Raw genomic sequence first — 19,819 nt, forward strand, 5'->3', positions numbered from 1 at the left:
CTTTAATTAAACTTATGAAGAAGCTGACCAAGGGAGACTGTATAGCAGTGATTTTTCAACCTTTTTTAATTTGTGGACCCCTAAAACTTTCTAATGGAGATGCAGACCCCTTGGGCAATCTTAGACATACCTTGCAGACCCCCAGGGGTCCATGGACCACAAGCTGAAAACCACTAAGTTAACAACAACCTTTCACAGACCCCTTAGATATAGTTTGTGGACGCCGAGAGGTCTGCAGACCACAAGCTGAAAACCACCACTCTATAGAAATAACATTGTACCAGTCTATGCATGTCTTGACAAAGAACTCTATATTGTACTTTGAAAGAAAATTCTGGGCTTTAGAACTACAAAATGTGTCCCCAGTCTGGAGAGGACAAAGGGCCTGATGGGAGCTGTGGTCACGCAACACCTTGGAAGACTGTTCTAGTAACAAAATCTGATCCTGGGAAAAGGAGGCTGATAAACTTCCACAGAGAGAGTGGGAAATGCACCTGAAAAATGACACAAAGCAAAACCTCCAAGTTTTGAAAAGCACTTTATTGAAAACATAAGTTCTCAGTAACTGGCGGTATTAATGCAACATGGGTGGCTGGAGCTCTTTTAATGAGATCATATTCATGCTGTCTCAACATGCCAACTGAGAGAACTGGGTGAGGGATCACAGTGCTAGAAATACTGGGGCATCATTATAATACAGGGAAAAACCACAAACCAGGAGACTTGAGACTAATTTATCCCTGGTGTAAATCTACTTATGCTGCCTTTGAAGGAGTTGTCAGGGATGAATCTAGCTGTTTCTGTTCAAGAGTGTCATCTAGCTACTGTTCAAGTCAGTGGGAGTCATTCCATTGACTGTAATGGGAATTGGATCAGACCTTGGTAGATATTGTTGAGACTAGAGTGACGTGGGAGGAGCTAAAAACATGAGGCTACAGGGAACCTGCCTCTACCCAAGGGAGAAAATCGCAATAAGGAAATTCTAGCATTTCCCAATCGGACTGACATTTGCTAGTTTCACCTCCCCACCAGAGTGATGCCATATAGGTCAGTGCTGACTGTGAGAGGGGATTTAGCTCTCACTAGATGTCACAGGTATTTGGAAAGGAAATACCAAATTCATAACCATTTAGCATCTTAAAACACATCTGAATGACTTCATGATCATAATTCAGTTTGCATTATGGGACTTTCAGTCAAATGAGTAGGATTGTCATCAATATGACTGTTCCACATAACCACTGTTTTACATATTTGTTTTCCCCCTCGTAGGAGTGTTCTACCCCTTTAAGCACCAAAGGCCTTCGGCGCTTAGTCTGCCCTCACTATGCCTGTACAGGGTTGACCTAAGAGGAAGGAAGTCCAGCAGGGAAGGGCTGACTGGAGAGGAGAGCACAAGGTTTTGTGGGGCCCTGGGCCAGAGCAAGTGGGGGGGCCCCTCCCTACCTACCCCTTCTGCCTGCGGCCCCACTCCATTCTACCCATTCCCCTGCCCTGTTCCTCCCATGGTCTGCCCCATTCCACCCCCCCACTGCCACCCTGCAACTTGTTTGCTTCTTTCTGCCCCCACCCACTGTGGCCCCAAGACTGGAGAAGCTCTGTTCCCCCCTCATTCTGCCACCATGGCCCAGGGCCACATCAGGGAGTGAGAGCTCCCTCAGCCCTCAGGCCACAGCAGGGAGCTAGAGCTCCTCCAGCCCCAGGGCCGTAGTTGGAGTCCAGATGCTGGGACTGCCCGTACTTCTGCCAGGCACCCCTGTCCGCCCCACCTGGTGCTCCTGCTGGGGGTTGGGGCTTCAGGGTGCCCATTTTTCCAGGTGCACAGACCTCATCAGCCCAGTGGCTAATCTGTTACTGCTGAAGGGAGAGATGAGAGAGAGCCTGGGAAGGGCAAAAGCTGAGCCCACAGGGACAGCAGAAGAGCACCTGAAGCAGGAGGGAAGACAGGAGCAATACCCCTCCCACAAAGGGTGGACTTAGGCATAGGGCCAAGTCACTGCAGCAGCCTGTTCAGCATTGGTAGCTAGATGAAGTTGCGGAACACCAAGAGGAAATTGAGGCAGAACTGCCGCCACACCCCACTGCATTATGAAGGGCCACTTCGGGGCAGAACATTTTGCTACACTCATCGATGTGAATCTGACTTTGTTGGATGAAATTCAGAAACAAATCCATCCCACAATGTTATTTCACAGTCTGTTTCTGATTCATTTCTGTAATGTTCTGCCCCCTGTCCCTGTGTGTCATGGGTTTTCACCCCACATGTTCCCAGCACCAGATGGTTTTTTACATACTTGGCACCAGCTGTGGGGCATTTCCTAGCTAATCATTACTGAGGAATAACTGTCCTTATGGACTAGAGCCAGAGAGCGTGAGAAGGAATCAGGCTATCCAAGCCAGTTTCGTGATCCTGAGAAGTGCCCTGTCTGTTGCTAATATAGAAGGCCTTCAGGAGCAGGGAAGGGAGGAAGGATAATGCAGCGTTGATGAGGGGAACTTGGTTGGTCAAAGGGAAAATGAAGTAGGGGCTTGAGGGCCGAACCTTCTGCTAATTCTGCCTTCCCCCGTTTCGTGGTCTCTGATTCCACTTATTTGCCTACACACCTCTAACTCTTCAGTCCTCTGAATAGCCTGGCAAGACATAAGTTTGAAGAGCCAAGAAGGCACACAGGGGGTGCGGGGAGGAGAGAACATCCCAGGGAATGAAGAACCCTTTCCCTCCTGTATGGGGCATAAATATTCCCAAGAGTCAAAAAAACAAGCCAAAATTAAATTCCCAGATGAAAAGCTCTCAAGATAGTTACTGAGCTGCACCCTCAGCTGTCTGTTAAGAGTCTAGTAAACGATTGGGAAAACATGAATTAGCAGCCCAGGAAATGCAGAATTAAAGCAATAGGAAGAGACTCAAAACGTTTGAAAGCATGAAAATGCCCAATTAAAATTAAATTAAACGCAAACAACCTTCAAGCTGCCCCTGTAGTGAGGCTCTGGGGAAAAAAGAACTGTGATTTTGTTTTTTCCCCTCTATAAGTGACAATTTAATTTCAGCAGGAAGCACAGACACTAACATGTTTTCCATAATTCAGAGTAAACGCCAGCTATTGTACAGCCCTACAGTCACTGCAGAAATAGGATATAATGAACCAAGTGTTAGGCCATATTGTGTTCAGCTACTGTGCATTTTGTAAAGGAAAGTGGGGAGAAGGCAAAAGGTCTCTTCCCTGCCACACCCCTCCCCCTAGACAGAGCAACGCAGTGCAATGACAAGCCCTGGGCTGCCTGAGCATAAGGATGGCATGAAGCTTGCACCTACTGTGCCACTAGTCTCTCCAGAGGGGGTGGGGAGAGCAGGGCCAGGCCCTGCCTTACTTCCACACCAGCCACCAGTCCTAGCCAGGTGCCGGAAATAGTGCATGTTGCAGCTTAACACAGGATGGTGTGGTGGCCAAGCTCCCTCTGTATTCAAGAGACATTGTGCCTGCCTGATTCTCCTGGGATAACTCTGGTGCAGGGTAGTGCTTTAAAGATGCAACTGAGCATTTATAACCTGCCTGCCAATCTCCATTGTACCCCGTGATGCATTCATCCTGACTTCACAAAGTAATCTTCATGTCGGATCTCACTCCTTAAAAGATGTTATTTTTATTGATGTCAGTGGTTGAATATTAAATACAAGACAGTTTCCATACATCCCTATCCATCGTACATGCTGAATCAGCTAGGCTCGTGGCGTCAGGAAGAGTGTAAGCGATTATCAAGCACACAGTTTCATTCACAGTTGCATACATGAGACACGTCTGCCTTGCAGTTCGTGATAATATGCACCACACTTTGACAGTGTGTTACGAAACTTCGTCGTAGGATCTCAAGTAGGCTGGCTTGGAAAGCTTCCTCAGCTTTTCTTGGTTTCGAAATGCACGACCACGTTGTGGAGCGAGACCCAGAGGAGGCAGATGAATCTACACACACAAAAATAAAGCTAAAAGTTCTTGTGCAGGCTGATAAACTGAAACTCCACTCAGAGATCAGGAGACATTCTGATAGTGGGACTCCTGCAATGTTTTCACTCACACTTGGAAACCATTTCCTCCCACGTTGGAGAGAATAGATACCTACCTACCAGGTTACTTACTTGTATTTCTATCAGAAGAGCCTATTTCCCAGTTGATTACAATTACATTTAGCTTTCAAGCCCTATGTGTTTATTGTATACATAGGGCCTTACCAAATTCACGGTCTATTTTGATCAATTTCATAGTCTTATGATTTTTTAAAATCATATTTCATTATTTGTTGTTTAAATCTGAAATTTCATAATTTCATGGTGTTGTAATTGTAGGGGTCCTGACCCAAAAAGAAGGAGTTTGCTGGGGGTGAGGGAGGGTTGCAAAGTTATTGTAAGAGGGGTTTGTAGTACTGCGGCCCTTCCTTCTGTGCTGCTGCTGGCAGTGGCGCTGCCTTCAGAGCTGGGCAGTTCCTGCAGGCCGGGAGCCCAAGGCATCACCAGAAGCAGTGCAGAAGGAAGGATGGCGTGGTATGGTTTTGCCATCCTTACTTCTGCATTGCTGTCTGCAGAGCTGGGCCCTCAGTCGGCAACTGCCACTCTCTGGCCACCCAGCTCTGAAGACAGAGCTGCCGCCATCAGCGTAGAAGTAAGGGTGGTATGGTATAGTATTGCCACCCTTAATTCTGCGCTGCTGCTGGCAGGGTGCTGCCTTCAGAGCTGGGTGCTTGACCAACAGCTGCTGTTCGGTGGCCACCCAGTTCTGAAGGCAGCGCAGAGGTAAGGGTGGCAATACCACAACCCCCCTAAAATAACCATGTGATCCCCCTAAAAGTCCCTTTTGGGTCAGGACCCCCAATTTGAGAAGTGCTGGTCTCCTCCTATAAAATCTGTATAGTATAGGGTAAAAGCAAACAAAAGACCAGGTTTCACAGGGAATGGGCAGGAGATTCGATTTCACTGTCTGTGATGTGTTTTTCATGGCTGAGAATTTGGTAGGACCCTATGTATACAATAGCTGGGTACCCAACCTAGTCCTTAAACCAGAAAACACAATGCTAATTTAAACATCAAACTATAATGATATATCATTTGCTGAAATAGTATTGGATAGAATATTCCAGTAAAATGGTTTTACAGGATCCAGATTTACAGGTTTATCAGAAGAGTTGGGACCAAAGTATAGGATCACAAACCAATAGAGAAGGAAGTAAGACATATGCCATAAATTCCTGAGTAAAAACAATAGAGGTGGTTAAGTGGTTGTGTTTTGTTGCTAACCAAAAAACCAACCCCAAGCTGTACATACTCAGTCTACTGCCTTATCGCTGATACGGGTCCATAGTGATAATACACACTGTATGAAAAGCCCAGTAGTCACTGAGTCTACAAACAGAGAAATGGGTGACAAGCTTGTAGTTTTGAAAGTCTTTGTACCTCATAGGTAAGTATAAAATTGTTAGTGGAAACCAGACAGCTAATCCCCTGCCCCCAAATTGATTGGAAGAGGTAGGTGTAAATAGCCAAACATTGTCTCAGAGGATGACCGATTTAAAGATAGCTATTAAAATGCAAATATCAGTAAAATCACTCAGTGAAGCAGCAATATTCTTAAAATTTAAACACACACTAAAGATCCTCTAATCTAGATGTATCAGAGCCTTTCTAGTGCTTGATCCTGCAAGGTGTTTGATCCCCTAGAGAATATAAATTTCCAAACCCTTCCAAGGTTCAGCTAAAAAGGTTTATATTAGGATCTGCTTGAAAGGAAAGAGACCTATGAAGGTGAAATGTAATGAATAGGAATAGAGGGGAAGTCTCTATGGATGACAAAGGAAAGAAGGAAGGCCAGCACACCTGAAATAAATGAAACAGCATTGGACAGGGAAACAAAACACAGGACCCTGCTACAACTCCTAACAAGCAACCTCAATGTTTAAACAAGTCACTTACATTAATGTATGATTTCCATAAGAGTGGGAGGAGGAGTGGAAAAGGACCCACAAATACACCCCACCTCCCCAAAAACAGACTTGATCTAATATAACTAGGATTCACAACAGGCTACAAAACAAACAAACAAACCCTATGATGATATTTATGCATTTGCTCAAATGTTGATAGGCCAATTATTTCTAAGCTCTCATCTGGAAACAATTTGAACCACTAGATTTGTTAGACAGACAAGATGGATGAGGTAATATCTTTCATTGGACCAACTTCTGTTAATGAGAGAGAAGCTTTTGAACCACAGAGCCTTCCACTGGTCTGGGAAAGGTCCTGTGGGGGTCACAAGGTGGAACAGATTGTTTGGTGCACATTCTAAGGGACCATTCAAGGCAGAATGGCCCATTACCACCTCTGCAGTCATGAAACAAAAAGAGATTAGTGGGTTACTGACTGTTGTAATAAGCCATAAATCCAGTGTCTCTATTCAGTCCATGATTTTTAGTATCTAGCAGAGTTACGAATGTAACCTCCCAGGCTTGTCTTTTCCTTGCATTTAGATGTGACACTCTGAGTACCTTTCCCAGACACATAGAAGAGCCCTCTGAGGTTCTAATAAAATATGTTACCTCACCCACCTTGTCTCTCTAATGTCCTGGGACCAACATGGCTACAACTACACTGCACACACTAGTTTTGTTGTCATTACCAGCTTTACGAACACTCATCTGAAGTCAAAATCACCTTAACTAAAACACCCACTGCTTGCTGAACAAGGGACTAAATACACACTGTTGTAGACATCGTGTCTGGATTCACACTCACAGGTCTTGGGTAGGGAATGTGATAGTGAAGTCCGATTTCTACTCTTGCCTTGCATTCTTCTATACACTGTTTAATCAGCTCTGGATCTGTTAGCTAAGGGAAAGTGTAGAAATTAGTACTTGTGAATTCAAGTGTAAATGATGTACATCTATATGATTTACTTTTTTGTTTTATTTTTAAAAGTAGGAAAGGGATTTCCTTGTCTCTAGCAATATAGCTAGAATGATTCTCCAGTTCATTGCCGTGTCATACCATTCCCAGAGACCATGGGACAATCCCAACAATTTGGGAAAGCCTGTGCATGCACTGACTTATCTTCATGTCCAGAGAAGTCATTAAAGGTAAAATTCCTCTCAGATCCATCCAGCAGTTTAACTCATACTGTTGAGAGCTACGAGCCTTAAGAAAGGGCAAGATATCAGAGCTTAGATTTATTGAGAGGATCTGAGGAGATTTTCACTCTAACATTTTAAGTAAGTGTCATCTGTAGAAAGATGCACATGTAAATTAATACACTTATGGAAAGAACACTAGTGGTCAGAAATTGAGCCATTTACATATATCTATATAGGAGCTGGAGAAAAATATAAAACATTCAGGCCATGGCCTGCCATCATTCCATGAGTACAACTTCCTCTGAAGCCAATAAATGTGTTGTGTACAAAGTTCAATAGTAAAATATAGTCCTAAACAAGCTCTAGAAAGCGAATGCAAGTGGTATCAATTCCTGTATAAAAATGGGACTCTAATATGTTGAAGGCAAAAAAGCATCATTGCTAACCATTGAAGTCTGCATGTTTGTGCTCTGTGTGCAAGAAAGGAGAGGTTTTAAATTCTAAATACTGTATTGCTTAAAAACTTTGTGCACACTTACTTTAAAAGGTTTTTTTCCTATAGAAAGTGCCAATAATTACTGTATTATCAGCAAAATCAGCAGGTGAAGGAGCTACAGAATTCTACCTGCCATCAAAGCAGTTCAGAAAGGTAGACAAAAGCATCAGTAAAGATCTAAAACTGCTTTAGACAACAATTCCAGAGGCAGTATATTTGCAGCTAACTTTTTTTCCTCCTCCGTGGCAATTTCTAGTAAGATCTCTAGATCCTTCCAACTTCCTAAAGTAACTAATGAAGAAAACTAGAAGGATTCAAGATTTCTTCTTTGAGGAGGTTTAAATTACATTATATCCAGATAAGGAGTTGAAGATCTTACATGATGAAATTCAACAAAGATGAGTGCAAAGTGCTACACTTAGCAAGGCAAAATCAAATGCGCAGTTACAAAATGGGGAATCTGGCTGCGCAGCAGTACTGCAAAAGAGGATCTGGAGGTTACAGAAGATCACAAATTGTACATAAGCCAACAGTGCAAGAAAAGGCTAATATCATTCTGGGTTGTAGTAACTGGAGTGCCATGTGTAAGACATAGGAGGAAATTGTTTTACTTGGCACTGGTGTGGCCTCAGATGGAGTACAATGTTGAGTTTCGGGTACAACGCTTTAGGAAAGATGTGGACAAACTGGAGAGTCCAGAGGAGAGCTACAAAAGGTTAAAAGGTTTAGAAATCCTTATCTACAAGGAAAGGTTAAAAAAAACCTGGGTATGTTGAGTCTTGATAGAAGACCGGGGTGGGGGGACCTGATAACTCTCTTCAAATATGTTAGGGGCTGTTATAGAGAGGACAGTGAACTAACCTGCATGCCCACTGAAGGACAAGAAGTAACTGGCTTAATTTACAGTAGGAGGGATTTAGGTTAGATGTCAGGAAACATTTTCTAACTATATAGATAGTTAAGTAGTGGACTAGATTATCAAGGGAGTTGTGGAATCCCCATCACTGGAGGCTTTTAAGAACAGGTTAGACAAACATGTGACAGGGATGGTCTAGGTGTGCATCTAGTCCTGCAGGGGGCTCCACTAATGACCTCTGAAGGTCCTTGTGACGAATATTGACACTACATGCAATATCTAGGGGACTACATTGTATTAAGTTGTTGGGAGGAAAGTTACCACAGCTCCTCCAAGAAATATAAATGGGGGTGGGAGGATTAACGTGCATCACTCAGACTGTAAATACCTCCAGAGGTACCACCCTTGGAGAGGCTTGCACATACTGGTTCAGACTGGGTTTTCAGAGACCAACAGACAAAGGCCTTTTTGTATAAAAAGACTGAGTATAAATTGACACTGATTCAGTAAGTGGACAGGACCCTGTGTCAAGGTGGGTTCCCAACCTTTACACAAGGGTTGGAAAGAGTTATCAGGACCCCATAAGACTGATGGGTGACCTCTGGTCAGCTTTTAGCATGTGTGTAGGAACTTGTTTTTTATATGTTCTCTCTGGTGACTGCTGGGAGCCTGAAACCTTAAGTGGGTGTCCTGAATCTGCGACAGTCCTTCCAGCCCTACATTTCAATAAATTTCCAAACTGGAGACAATTTTGGGAACTCAACTCTCTCGTGAACATTTTTCCAACTACTGAAACAAAACGGGATGCAAAGAATGAATCACGGACTAACTCCGAAAGCCAGACAGAGATGCACTTACATCTTTGTTTTTTTGGAATAAGGTTTTGGCTTCATTTATAATGTACTGTTTCTCTTTAAAAGTGTCTTCCATCTGTCCTGATGCAGACTGCCATTTTTTGGCTATTCTGAATATCCTGCGGTAAAGGCCAAGAACTTCTTGTCGTGCAGCTGGTGTCATCTTAAGGAAAAAAACAGAGAAGAAACATATGCATAAACATTTGGGTTTATAAAAGGCCATCAAACATATGTACATTTTTCACACGTTCTTTAATTAGTTTTACAAATACTTCCTCTCTTTGAGATCTGCTGAGTTATGTGAAATGAAGTGGAGTGGCTGTAAATGATGGTTACCTGCCAACCCTTGGGAACATTCACACTCTATATAAGAAAGGAAAAACGCCTACTCTCTAAGGTCCCAATCTAACAGAGCATTTAAGCCTATCCCTATTCAGCAAAGAGCTTAAGCACATGCTTAACTCCCATTGACATCAACAGGATTTATACATGTGCTTAAAGTTAAGCAATTGCCGAAGTGCTTTGCTAAATCATGGTCTTGGATCCAGGACACTTAGGTTCTATTCTTAGGTCTGTCTTTGGACAAGTCACTTAAACTCTCATCCAAATCCTCTCTGTAAAATGGGTATAATAATGCTTACCCACCTTTGCAAAGCATCTTGAGACTACACATGAAAAAGTGTTAATGTTGTGGAAGGCAAGATGTTTCTCACATGTTCATAACCCACCATTTCTGATGATGTATTAGTGTGGCAATAATTAAAGATAACAGAGGTAGCATGGCATGAGCACTGAACTAGAAGCTAGAAACTTCTGTGTTCTAATCCTGGCTCTATCACGGCTCCCTCTGTGGACTCTGACAAGTCAATGATGATCTGATTGTCAAATGGCTAAGCAGCCATGCTGCCCACTGAACTGAACAGAATGTGCAGCTGCTCAGGACTGTTAGAAATCAGGGCTGAATTCCTAGGCCCGCTGAGATCAATGGGAGTTTTGCCATTGACTTGAACAGGGCCCACACTTCAACCCAGGCCATTAACCTCCCTGAGCCAAATCCACTGCTGATCAGATCTTCAGTAATAAGACTTCAGCATCAGGAATTCCAAACCTCTGAGTTGCAAAACTGGCAGACACTTTACTGTCCAAAAATGTAAAATGCTGCAATATGATGAAATTAGTATGCAAAAGCAAAGGTTTATGATGAATACATGGAAAAACCACTATCAGTGGGGAGACATTAACTGTTAGCATCTCGGGTTACATTTGATAACCAGGTAGTTCTAATTTCTGTGACTGACTCTGCCCTGAAGTCAGAGACCTACACTCTGAGTATGTTCCCAGCATGTGTGACAATGACTGGTATTTTGGAGAGCATGATATTCTGAATTACTTTCACTTGCCCATGAGATCTGAAGCAGTTGAGCTCTCCACGTGAATATTAGCTACACTGTCAACTAGACTTTATCAACGATTTTCCAGTACAGGCAAATTGTGTCCTCAAACACGCACTTACTGAACTCTCTCTCACTGAAATCAATGGGAGCTGAACACATTAATCAGAAAGCAGAATTTCACCCCCGGATACTGTTGCCCAGCGCTTTCTGTTTATACTAATAATTTCTGTGAATTAAAGACTAACTTTTTTGTTTCATGACTCGTCGGGGATTCTCAGGAATATAGACATAATGGAGTCTTTCTAATGTTCTTGCTCTTACTAGATACTACCTTTTTTTTAAAGGAACAGATGTAAAATGTTTAACTAGTCATTCTCTTTGGTTAGAGAGAAAAATGATTCTTTATGCACAACTAAACATTTTTCATATAAGGTCTCGTTAAATATGTGTTTATGCTGATTCTAGAAAACAAACATCTGCAAGAACACAGAGAATATAGGCCTCAATTCTGCAAACACTTGCATACTGCTTAGCTTTATGCACATAATAGTTTCATTTCAGTTAATGGAAGCACTGATGGTGTCCCTAGCCTCTGTTTGCCAGAAGCTGGAAATAGGCAACAGGGGATGAATCACTTGGTGATTACCTGTTCTGTTCATTCCTTCTGGGGCACCTGATATTGGCCACTGTCAGAAGACAGGATACTGGGCTAGATGGACCTTTGGTCTGACCTAGTATGGCCATTCTTAGATTGTAGGTTGTATTAGTTTACATAGAAATTGAAAAGACCAGTTACCCCGTACTGCATGAAGGCAATCCAGAGCCATAGGCTCATCCCAGATGGGAGCCCCTGTGCTGTGGCCCCATGGCCTAATCTCTGCTTATAGGTAGCCGCAGAGGCCATCCGTGCAAGAGCTATTAGCAGGCGGTGTAGGCCTATCATGGTAATAGATACACTTGGATCAGGTTGTCAGAGGTTATCTTAGCATGAGGGCTAGAAACATACTTTTTGGGGCAGGGGGGAAGGGCAGGGAGGAGGAGGGAGAAGTTGTCTAATTTCATCATGTGACTCCAGAAGCTGGGACGTAGGCATGTATCTTTAGTACATATGCTATAAGATGGCAGGGCCAGCTATTTTTCTGCACATTGTAGTTTTGGTTTTAGTGTACTCCCAAGTTGGGAAATCTCTTAGCTGTTTACAAACTAATTTCTCTTCCCACTGATGCTAACGTTTTTCATTTAACAAACAATGAATTTTTTCTCCTTTGTTTCCTTGGGAGTTAACACTGTTCTACTTATTTTCTTGTTTATGCATTGCTGGAGTAGAAGTAGGCTGTGTTGACATGTGCAGTGAAGCAGGCAGAGGAAGGTAGTAATATAGGTGTCCTGTAAAAGTCAGCGGCCAGATTTTCAAAAATGGTCATTAACCAGTAGCTCCCACTGTTCATCTTCAGCAAGTTTCTAACAGTAACATCCAGATTGTACCCAGCTCCTGCAGAGATGCACAAAAGAGGAAGCAGATACTGTACAAGGAAGCCCTTCCACTTCCCAGAGACGTTATAAGAACAAATACATCAAAATCCAAACTATGGCTGGATTCTGATTTGAGTAACACCAATGTCAATCTGAAGTAACTCCATGATGTCAACAGAATTAAAGTGAATTTACCCCACTGTAAATCACCCCAGAATCTAGTCTCAGGTGTAAGAGGGTCAAACGCTTATGAAAGTCCCTTAATGATGGGTGTAATTTGGTCAAAAACTACTTGACCACTTGCTCTTAATGTAACTTGCACCGATGTAGGATTCGGTAGATGTGCAAAGTACATTTGTTATACACTGAGTAGATAGAGAAAAATACCAGGAATACCACTGTAGGGATACTAAAGAAGGTTTATATTAAACATGGTTTATATGAAAAATGATTTATTGTTAAAAATGATTTAATGTTAATTAATACTTTATAACTAAAGGTTTATATTAGAAATAAATGTGATTCCCCAGATTTAGCCTCTAACCTGCAAGCCACGGTGTCTGTGTGAGCTGCTCAGTCAGAATACTTTGTATAAAAACTTGTTTAAGGTAATTCTTAAGTGCCCTTTCTTCTAAGTGACACTTTGTAATCACACAAATAGAGACCTCCACCTCTGTAAATCATTTTACATCACTTTATGTTCCTTTTTTAATTGTTAAAAGACAGGAGTCTCAACACCCAAAACGTAAAAAGACAGTGAAATAAATGTAATTAAGTAAAGAGTGTATGTGAAGATGCCTAGTTTAGAATGATGAATAATGGTTAGGGATTACCAGCTGAAAAATTCAGTGTCGGCCGAAGAAGGTGACAAGTGGAATCAACAGTGACCCCGAGGGCAAATTGGATCACACCCAAGCACCAACAAACATCTGACAGAAGGAGCCAGACACCTGCTGATTGATGCGCAACAGCAGAACGACTACCCAACCACCTAAACAAACATCTGACAGAACAGAGCCAGCGACCTGCTGATAATCTGGCAACAGCAGATAAAACAACTCCATGAACAAACACAGGAAAAATCCCTATAAATAAAACTGGACTTCAGGACTTGAGTCTATGGTCTGCTGCCGCCCTCAGGAGCATAGTGCACCTGACCCGGACTTGGCTCCACCTTGTGACAGGGTACTGGCCAGTATCTGTCACAAGCAACTTAGCTGGTAACTATAAATCTATACAGAACGTAGATATGATTGTGTGAATGATTATATGTGTAATGTATGTATATATATAATAACATAGGAATATAGTACACAAACAACATTGTGCTGTTATCTTTTATTTATTATGGTATTTACAATAAATGAACAAAGTTCTTGTCCCTTATAAGATCCTGCTAGTTTTATGGTAAAACACCACTAACAGGAGACTGTAAGATTTGTAGTGTTATAAACGATGTTGACCCAGGATATTAGAAAGGCAATTGGCTGCGGAAATATCTTTTAGTGGACACTCTTGTGGTGAGAGACAAGCTTCCTCCTACACAGAGCTGAAGATGAGCTTGTCTCTTTAAAGTCATGTAACACTTACCTTACAGGTGGGTAAGGTAAGGGACCCTACCCTATCTTTATCTGATGAAGTGGTATCTCCCACGAAAGCTCATGTACCAAGACTCTGTTAGTCTATAAGGGCCCACAGGACCTGTCGCTTTTTACAGATCCAGACTAACATCTACCTCGATACTTGATACCTTGAACTTACACTTGCTGTTTTAGCTAGCTACTAACTGCTACTGTCTCCTTGGTGTGTAAGTCAGAAGTATTTGCACACCCACTGTATGCAAGTGGGAGGAGGTAACACCACTGACCACTCGAACACTCCTTTGTGTAGTACACCACTGTTTAACTACACACTATTATTCTTTGGAGAAGTGGCCCATTAAAAGATTAACTACAGCAGTGTGGGCAAAGTTATGCCCCTTGTTTTTGCCAAACTTATAAATAGCAATACAAAATCTCAGGTGGGTTGACAGAAAAAGAACCAGGAAAAGGTCAGAGAGAAGAGAGAGAGAGAGAGAGAGAGTGTGTGTGTGTGTGTTGGTGTGTAAAAAACACAAGTGAAATGTTGAGTTGCATGCAAGACTCCATGATTCTGTGTCTTGGAGATGCATAAAATGTGTCAGCCTGCAGTTCAAAGGCAAGTGTTTGTTGGGTGCTGTGCTAGCGTTTGAAAACAATCTTGTAAGAATATTGGGCCATATCATGCTGTAATCAGTATGCAAACCCCATTATCAGCGGAAGATCAGGCATGAGATGGTCCATGTATCCAAAACTGCAACTCCCATCTTTTCACATACTGTGTGTGTGTCTGTATTAGATAATACTATATTATATATACCACACACACTACTTATTGTATTTTTCACTCCATGAATCTGATGAAGTGGGTTTTAGACCACGAAAGCTTACGCCCGAATAAATTTTAGTCTCTAAGGTGCCACAAGGACTCCTCATTGTTTTTGCTGATACAGACTAACACGGCTACTACTCTGAAACCAAAACTGCAAAGAAACCTTAAGCAGTTAATGAATCACTGGATGCTGAAAATGTAAACTTTTTTGTTGACAATTAAAACAAATGATCTTGTAGATCTTAAAACCTAAGAATATATCTTTTAAAAACAAATGCAGATTCCTTTGAGAGTTTAGTACAGTTGACTCTAAGGTCCAACATTAAATAACATAATGAAACTTCAAAGTTTTGCCATGTGTAGAATGCCATGGAATTTAGATGAAGTGTTTTATACAAATACATGTAAAAACTCTGTCCTTGTATTGCCCCTATTGCATAGAGCCTGAGCCACACTAGGGGCTAGGGAAGAAGTGCAGTGATAAGTGAGGCCTCTCAAATGCAAGCAGCCAAATTACAACTGCCTCTTGGGTAACATGCTTGGAGGGAGAAGATGCTCTGCATCTTCCTACTCCCCACAATGCACCTGTGTTAAGACAGCCATAATTTAGCTGTAAATCCGTTTACTTCTGTCCATCCTTATCAAGTCAAAGATCATCACTGACTTTAAGTATCAAATCTATCAACATATACCTAGGATTTTAAGAAAGGAAGGGTGTTAAGTAGTATTTTAATAAAAGGAAATAGAAACTTTAACAATGGATCTCTTCTTCTACATCCTTTTAAAACCTGGATGCTCATTACTATTGCACAAACACTTGATTTGGTGCTGACACTATATTTATTTGGGGAAAAAGTATAACTCTACAGGAAACAGTTTAAAACAGCAGCTTTGATATTGTCAAACATAATGTTTACATTTAAAAGCAGCATAGCTTCTCTTTCACATCATCAGCTATTTGACTGTTTGCTGCTGGCAAGGAGTTCTGAATATGATGACAAATTATTTGACAGTCTATTGGATCAAAATTGATTAGACGTCTATAACAGAAATAAATAATTTACTTCAACAACCTATAGAACATTGTTTCTATCCAGGTTGAATGTGATGGCTTCTTGTACCAATGTATTTTTAATACCACTCTTGGGCTACTGTTCATTTAAAAAATGCAGGAACTGTGTATCAAGCTTTTTATTTTAGAGATAAGTGATAACACTTAGCTAAGTGGCAACCCACAATTTCTCTCCAGCTGGTAGATGTGACATGCAATCATTCACTCCATTTCACAGCTATCCATGGTAACTAAGTCACTAAAACAAATTCATCCTTGGCTCATAATTTCCATAAGGGACAATAGCTGTAACAGTTAGCTCCTGTGAGAAGAGGAGAGATCAAGGATTCTTGGAAAGACGGAGAAGATAGCATTCCCCAATAATATTAAATAATATTAAAATCTCAAAATCCAGTATTCACTTAATACCTTTCTTTTCATAAAAATCAAACTGATTTAGATTCTCCCATCTAATCTTTTGCATTACAAACATTGTAGAATAGCTACCCTGTAAGTGGCTGCATCAGCTGGGTAAAAACAATGCATTCAGCTGGCAACTCAGATGGGTTTTCACTTTTGAAAGGTCTCACTCCTTCCATATTTTTGTTTTCAGCCAATCTCCAAATTTATAGCAAAATTCAAAGCCACCAAGTTCTGCCTAGTGCTGGGTGAAAGCCAAACAAAACCAGAGGCCTAAATCCACCCCTAGTGTAACCCCATTGACTTTATCAATGGTATAACCCTGTTGACTTCAGTGGGGTTACTCTAAGGATGAATTTGACCCAAATGTTTCTCATTGTTTCCATCTACAATAATAAATTTGTGTACTTTTTTTGTGAAAATGGCCTAAGTAACCAGTTTAATGAAAACTGGAACACAGGAAGTTTTGCCTGGTTTTGAATTCTGTTTTAGAAGTTTCAGCTTTAAAACAGATGTGACCAAGTGTTACTCAACACTTCTGAGTCACTCAGACTTTCTGCACTTAGAAGTCCCATTGACTTTAGTGGGAACTCTAAAGGGGGAAGTGAAGGGGGGCCACATGCAGTATTGAGCCCTTTGAGATCAAACTGTTGTTGCTTTAAACTTTCACTAAGTATTGAATAATCCCTTGACCAGAAAGCACAAGGAACACTGAAAGTAAGAATGCAACTCAAATAGTAAATCAGTGGCCTAGATTTTATCACTGGCTTTCTATACAAGTTCACCCAAATGGAAAGAACCAAGAATTGACTCTCTACAACATGTAGCAGTAGCCACACTATAATATAGTACTGATGCAGCACTACACGTGAATAAATGGAAAAGATCTAGTCCAGGACTAATCCTATGAAGTCAAATAGTTTTGAGTTTGACACTTCAGGATTGTTAATGGTTTGTCCAGTCTAACTAGCACATGTGGATCATGCATCCTACCCTGTATTTTCTAATAAAAGTGAAACACTGAAAAGAAAAATCCTTCTTCAGGCTATTATAGGGGAAGGAATTTTATTGCTTCAAATATTTTCAAACCTCTCCTGACACTGAAAACATACAGTGGTCATAAGCAGTCAAGGGCAATATTGATTTAATTCTGCTACCAATTCAAAAATGGCCTGGGCTTGTTTTCTTGGCTTTTAATGTCTCTTCCCCTCCTCCCCACTTTGTTTGGTTCTTAATAATTATCACAATCAGAGAAGAGAGTTTTAATGCTATGTGGCAAATTTAGGCAAAGGAATAAAATCTCAAGTATTCTTGTATGACCTTACTTATATAATAAAGGCATGTAAAATATAAGAATGTGAACATGAAGTCAAATATAGATTTATGCACCTTATTCGCTTCTTGGCTTGAAGCCGAAGGCAACTGAATGCATGAAGAGAAATAAGTAGATTTCCTAACACTGGAACAGTTCCCAAACACACGAATAGGTATAAATCTTAATGCCATAGAGTAATGATTCTGACATTTTTTTTACTCTGTGGCTCATTTAATAAGTGAACTTCTTTCATGCATTACTTCCCCTCTCATCCTCCCCTGTGCTTGGTTCTCAAAATGTTTCCAGGATTTGCTCTGCAGCCTACTGTTGGCTCATGTGCCACAATAAGAGAACCACAGCACTAGAGAATGTTTTAAAAAGCTTAAATATATGCATTCAGTTGTTTTTTTTTTGAAACATTAAAAGTCCTCACTTTCATTTATACTGAACTCTTCAGAGCTGGCCCAAGAAATAGTTCTTGGGACCCACAGTGGAAGTAGGACTTCAAGTGGGTGTAATTTTATCCACGCACGGAGGTTGCAAGAACCTCTGTTTCGAGGGTATCTGCTAGCCTCATGGTCCCCAATCTGAGAAAACAGGACAAGGAGGCCCTGCACAAGGATCCCTCCACAGTGCAAGCAGCGAGGTCCACAGGGCAGAACCATGAGCCCCTGGGCTGGGGATGAGATGAGGAAGCCCCATTTTGATGTTTGTATGAAACCAGTTCTTGTATGCTTCTCTATGATGGAAGTCTCTCTAGGCACATCGGGCACCCATCACCCTGTCTGCACAGAGACCCATAGGCAGGTGAGGGCCTACTTTGCTATGACAGGAGGTAATTTGATTTGGGTTGCCAAGTTTGGTTGGACAAATCCCTGGAGACTTCATCACATGACAATCTTTAATTCCTGGAGACTCCAGGACAATCCTGGAGGGTTGGCAACTGTGCATTTGAAGGCATGGAATTGGACCTGGTGCACATGGGCACAGCACTGCTTGGAGCTGGCCTGGCCTGAGTTCTGCCAGAACTTGAGGGAAAATTGGGCCACAGTGGATGCCCAGGGAAGCTGCCCAGCTTCCCTGGAGCAAGAGGCCGCTGGCTGCAGGAGAGCGTGGGGGCCTTCACACCAGGGGCTCTCAACCTTTTATCTTCTGCCCCCGCCTCCCCCCCCGCATGCTCTAAAAACGCTATGGCCCAGCTGTGCCACAAGAACTGGTTTTCTGCTTATCAAAACCTGGGCCAGCATTAGTGGGTAGCAAGCAGGGCAATTGCCTGCCCCGTCCTCCCCCCACAAAGCTAAGTTGCTCAGGCTTTGGCTTCAGCCCCAGGTGGCAGGGCTCAGGGACCAGGGGTTCAGGTTTCCGCTCCGAGCCCCAGCGAGGCTAACGCTGGCCCTGCTTGGCGCCCCCCGAAACATGCTCGTGGCCCCTCAGGGGGTCCCTGGCCAAGCACCACAGCTTTACAGGGCCAGCGCGGGCTCTTTCTGTGACACTAGCAAAGAGGCAGCGCCGCTTGTCCCCAGCCCCCTTCTCCTGCTCTGCGCCAGCCCGCAGGGAGCCGTTCCCGGGTCCCCTTCAGCGCCCCGAAACGGAGAGGGCAGCACCCCACTAGTTACTCCCCCGGGCGCCTTCAGGCTGGACTGTACCAATGTAAGAAGCTGGGGGGAATTGGCAACACCTGCTCACAAAATACCACTTTAGGTCTTCTCTTCATCCCAACATCGATCTCTTTCCCTTCTATCTTCCCTTCGTTATTTACCTTGAGGACCAAGCGCCCTATAGCCCTTCTCCTTACCATTCCCCCCTTTCTCACGCAGTGGTTCGCTCCAGCGTAGAGTTCCACACTCACCGCGGCCGAGGGTGGGGGTGGGGTAGCTTTCTTGCCCTCTCTTTCCCTCACTGTACGTGCAGCGTCGGGCACGCCGGGACACTCTGCTGCGTGCTGCCATCGCACGTAGCCAGCAGGCGCTTCTCCCCCGGAAGTGATGCAGGGGAGGGAGGGGGTCTAAGCTGAGTCTGGCTGGGAGCTGCCGAGGGTGAGTGAATTGGACCCTATCTCTTCCCGTCCGTTTTAGGGAGGCTTTGCCTGTGCTGGGCTGTGGGGGCCAGGAGGGGTAGGTGGGCTGTATGGGTTCGGGGGAAGGAGATAATAGAGCTGGGAAGAAGCATCATTCACCGGAATCATCCCTAAGTGCCCCAGTTCAGGAACTAGACTCTCCAGCCCCCTGTGTGGGGGAGGGTCTTTGCCCATTGCTCTGTCCCCAAACGTGGGGAGGCTGTGGGGTCTCTGCCCCCCCCGAGTGGGGGGAAGTTGTGGGATCTCTGTTCCTCTTACAGGGTTGTGTGTGTGTGTGCGGGGAGGGGTGTATCTGTATCTCTTAACGATGCACCGCGGTGGGGGGAGGGTGGGTCTGTGTGTATCCCTTTGCCATCTGAATGGG

General features: G+C 43.0%; 2 protein-coding genes across 4 annotated transcripts in view; one reads left to right on the forward strand and one right to left on the reverse strand.

Annotated features, from left to right (window-relative positions):
* Positions 1 to 3,623: 3,623 nt before the first annotated feature.
* Positions 3,624 to 19,306, reverse strand: LYRM1 (LYR motif containing 1). Of its 2 annotated transcripts, none has more exons than XM_032802155.2 (4): positions 19,138 to 19,306; positions 9,321 to 9,479; positions 6,776 to 6,868; positions 3,624 to 3,959 (listed from the first exon to the last, which is right to left on the reverse strand). In XM_032802155.2, exons 1-4 carry the CDS (start codon positions 19,174 to 19,176, stop codon positions 3,843 to 3,845), a joined length of 408 nt encoding a protein of 135 aa, XP_032658046.1. In that variant the 5' UTR covers positions 19,177 to 19,306; the 3' UTR covers positions 3,624 to 3,842. The 2 variants fall into 2 exon arrangements, with proteins under 2 accessions (XP_032658046.1, XP_074925339.1); XM_075069238.1 differs by lacking the exon at positions 19,138 to 19,306 and adding an exon at positions 17,812 to 17,872.
* A 45-nt stretch (positions 19,307 to 19,351) lies between these two features.
* The window catches only part of DCUN1D3 (defective in cullin neddylation 1 domain containing 3), a 30,321-nt gene continuing 29,853 nt past the window's right edge, over positions 19,352 to 19,819 (forward strand). For both annotated transcript variants that reach the window (XM_075069237.1, XM_032802145.2), the window contains exon 1: positions 19,352 to 19,414. The gene's annotated coding sequence lies outside the window, so the exon portion shown is untranslated. The remainder of the gene's footprint in view (positions 19,415 to 19,819) is intronic.

Source organism: Chelonoidis abingdonii, chromosome 9 (assembly GCF_003597395.2).
Source record: "Chelonoidis abingdonii isolate Lonesome George chromosome 9, CheloAbing_2.0, whole genome shotgun sequence".
NCBI lineage: Eukaryota > Metazoa > Chordata > Testudines > Testudinidae > Chelonoidis > Chelonoidis abingdonii.

Excerpts from the sequence above, each read along its gene's own strand:
- LYRM1 (XM_032802155.2), bottom strand. The coding sequence starts at position 19,176 with ATGGTAAGGAGAAGGGCTATAGGGCGCTTGGTCCTCAAG. Across the intron at positions 9,480-19,137 it reads TAGGGCGCTTGGTCCTCAAG|ATGACACCAGCTGCACGACA; the intron begins GTAAATAACGAA and ends TTTTTCCTTAAG. Across the intron at positions 6,869-9,320 it reads TATTCCAAAAAAACAAAGAT|CTAACAGATCCAGAGCTGAT; the intron begins GTAAGTGCATCT and ends ACTTTCCCTTAG.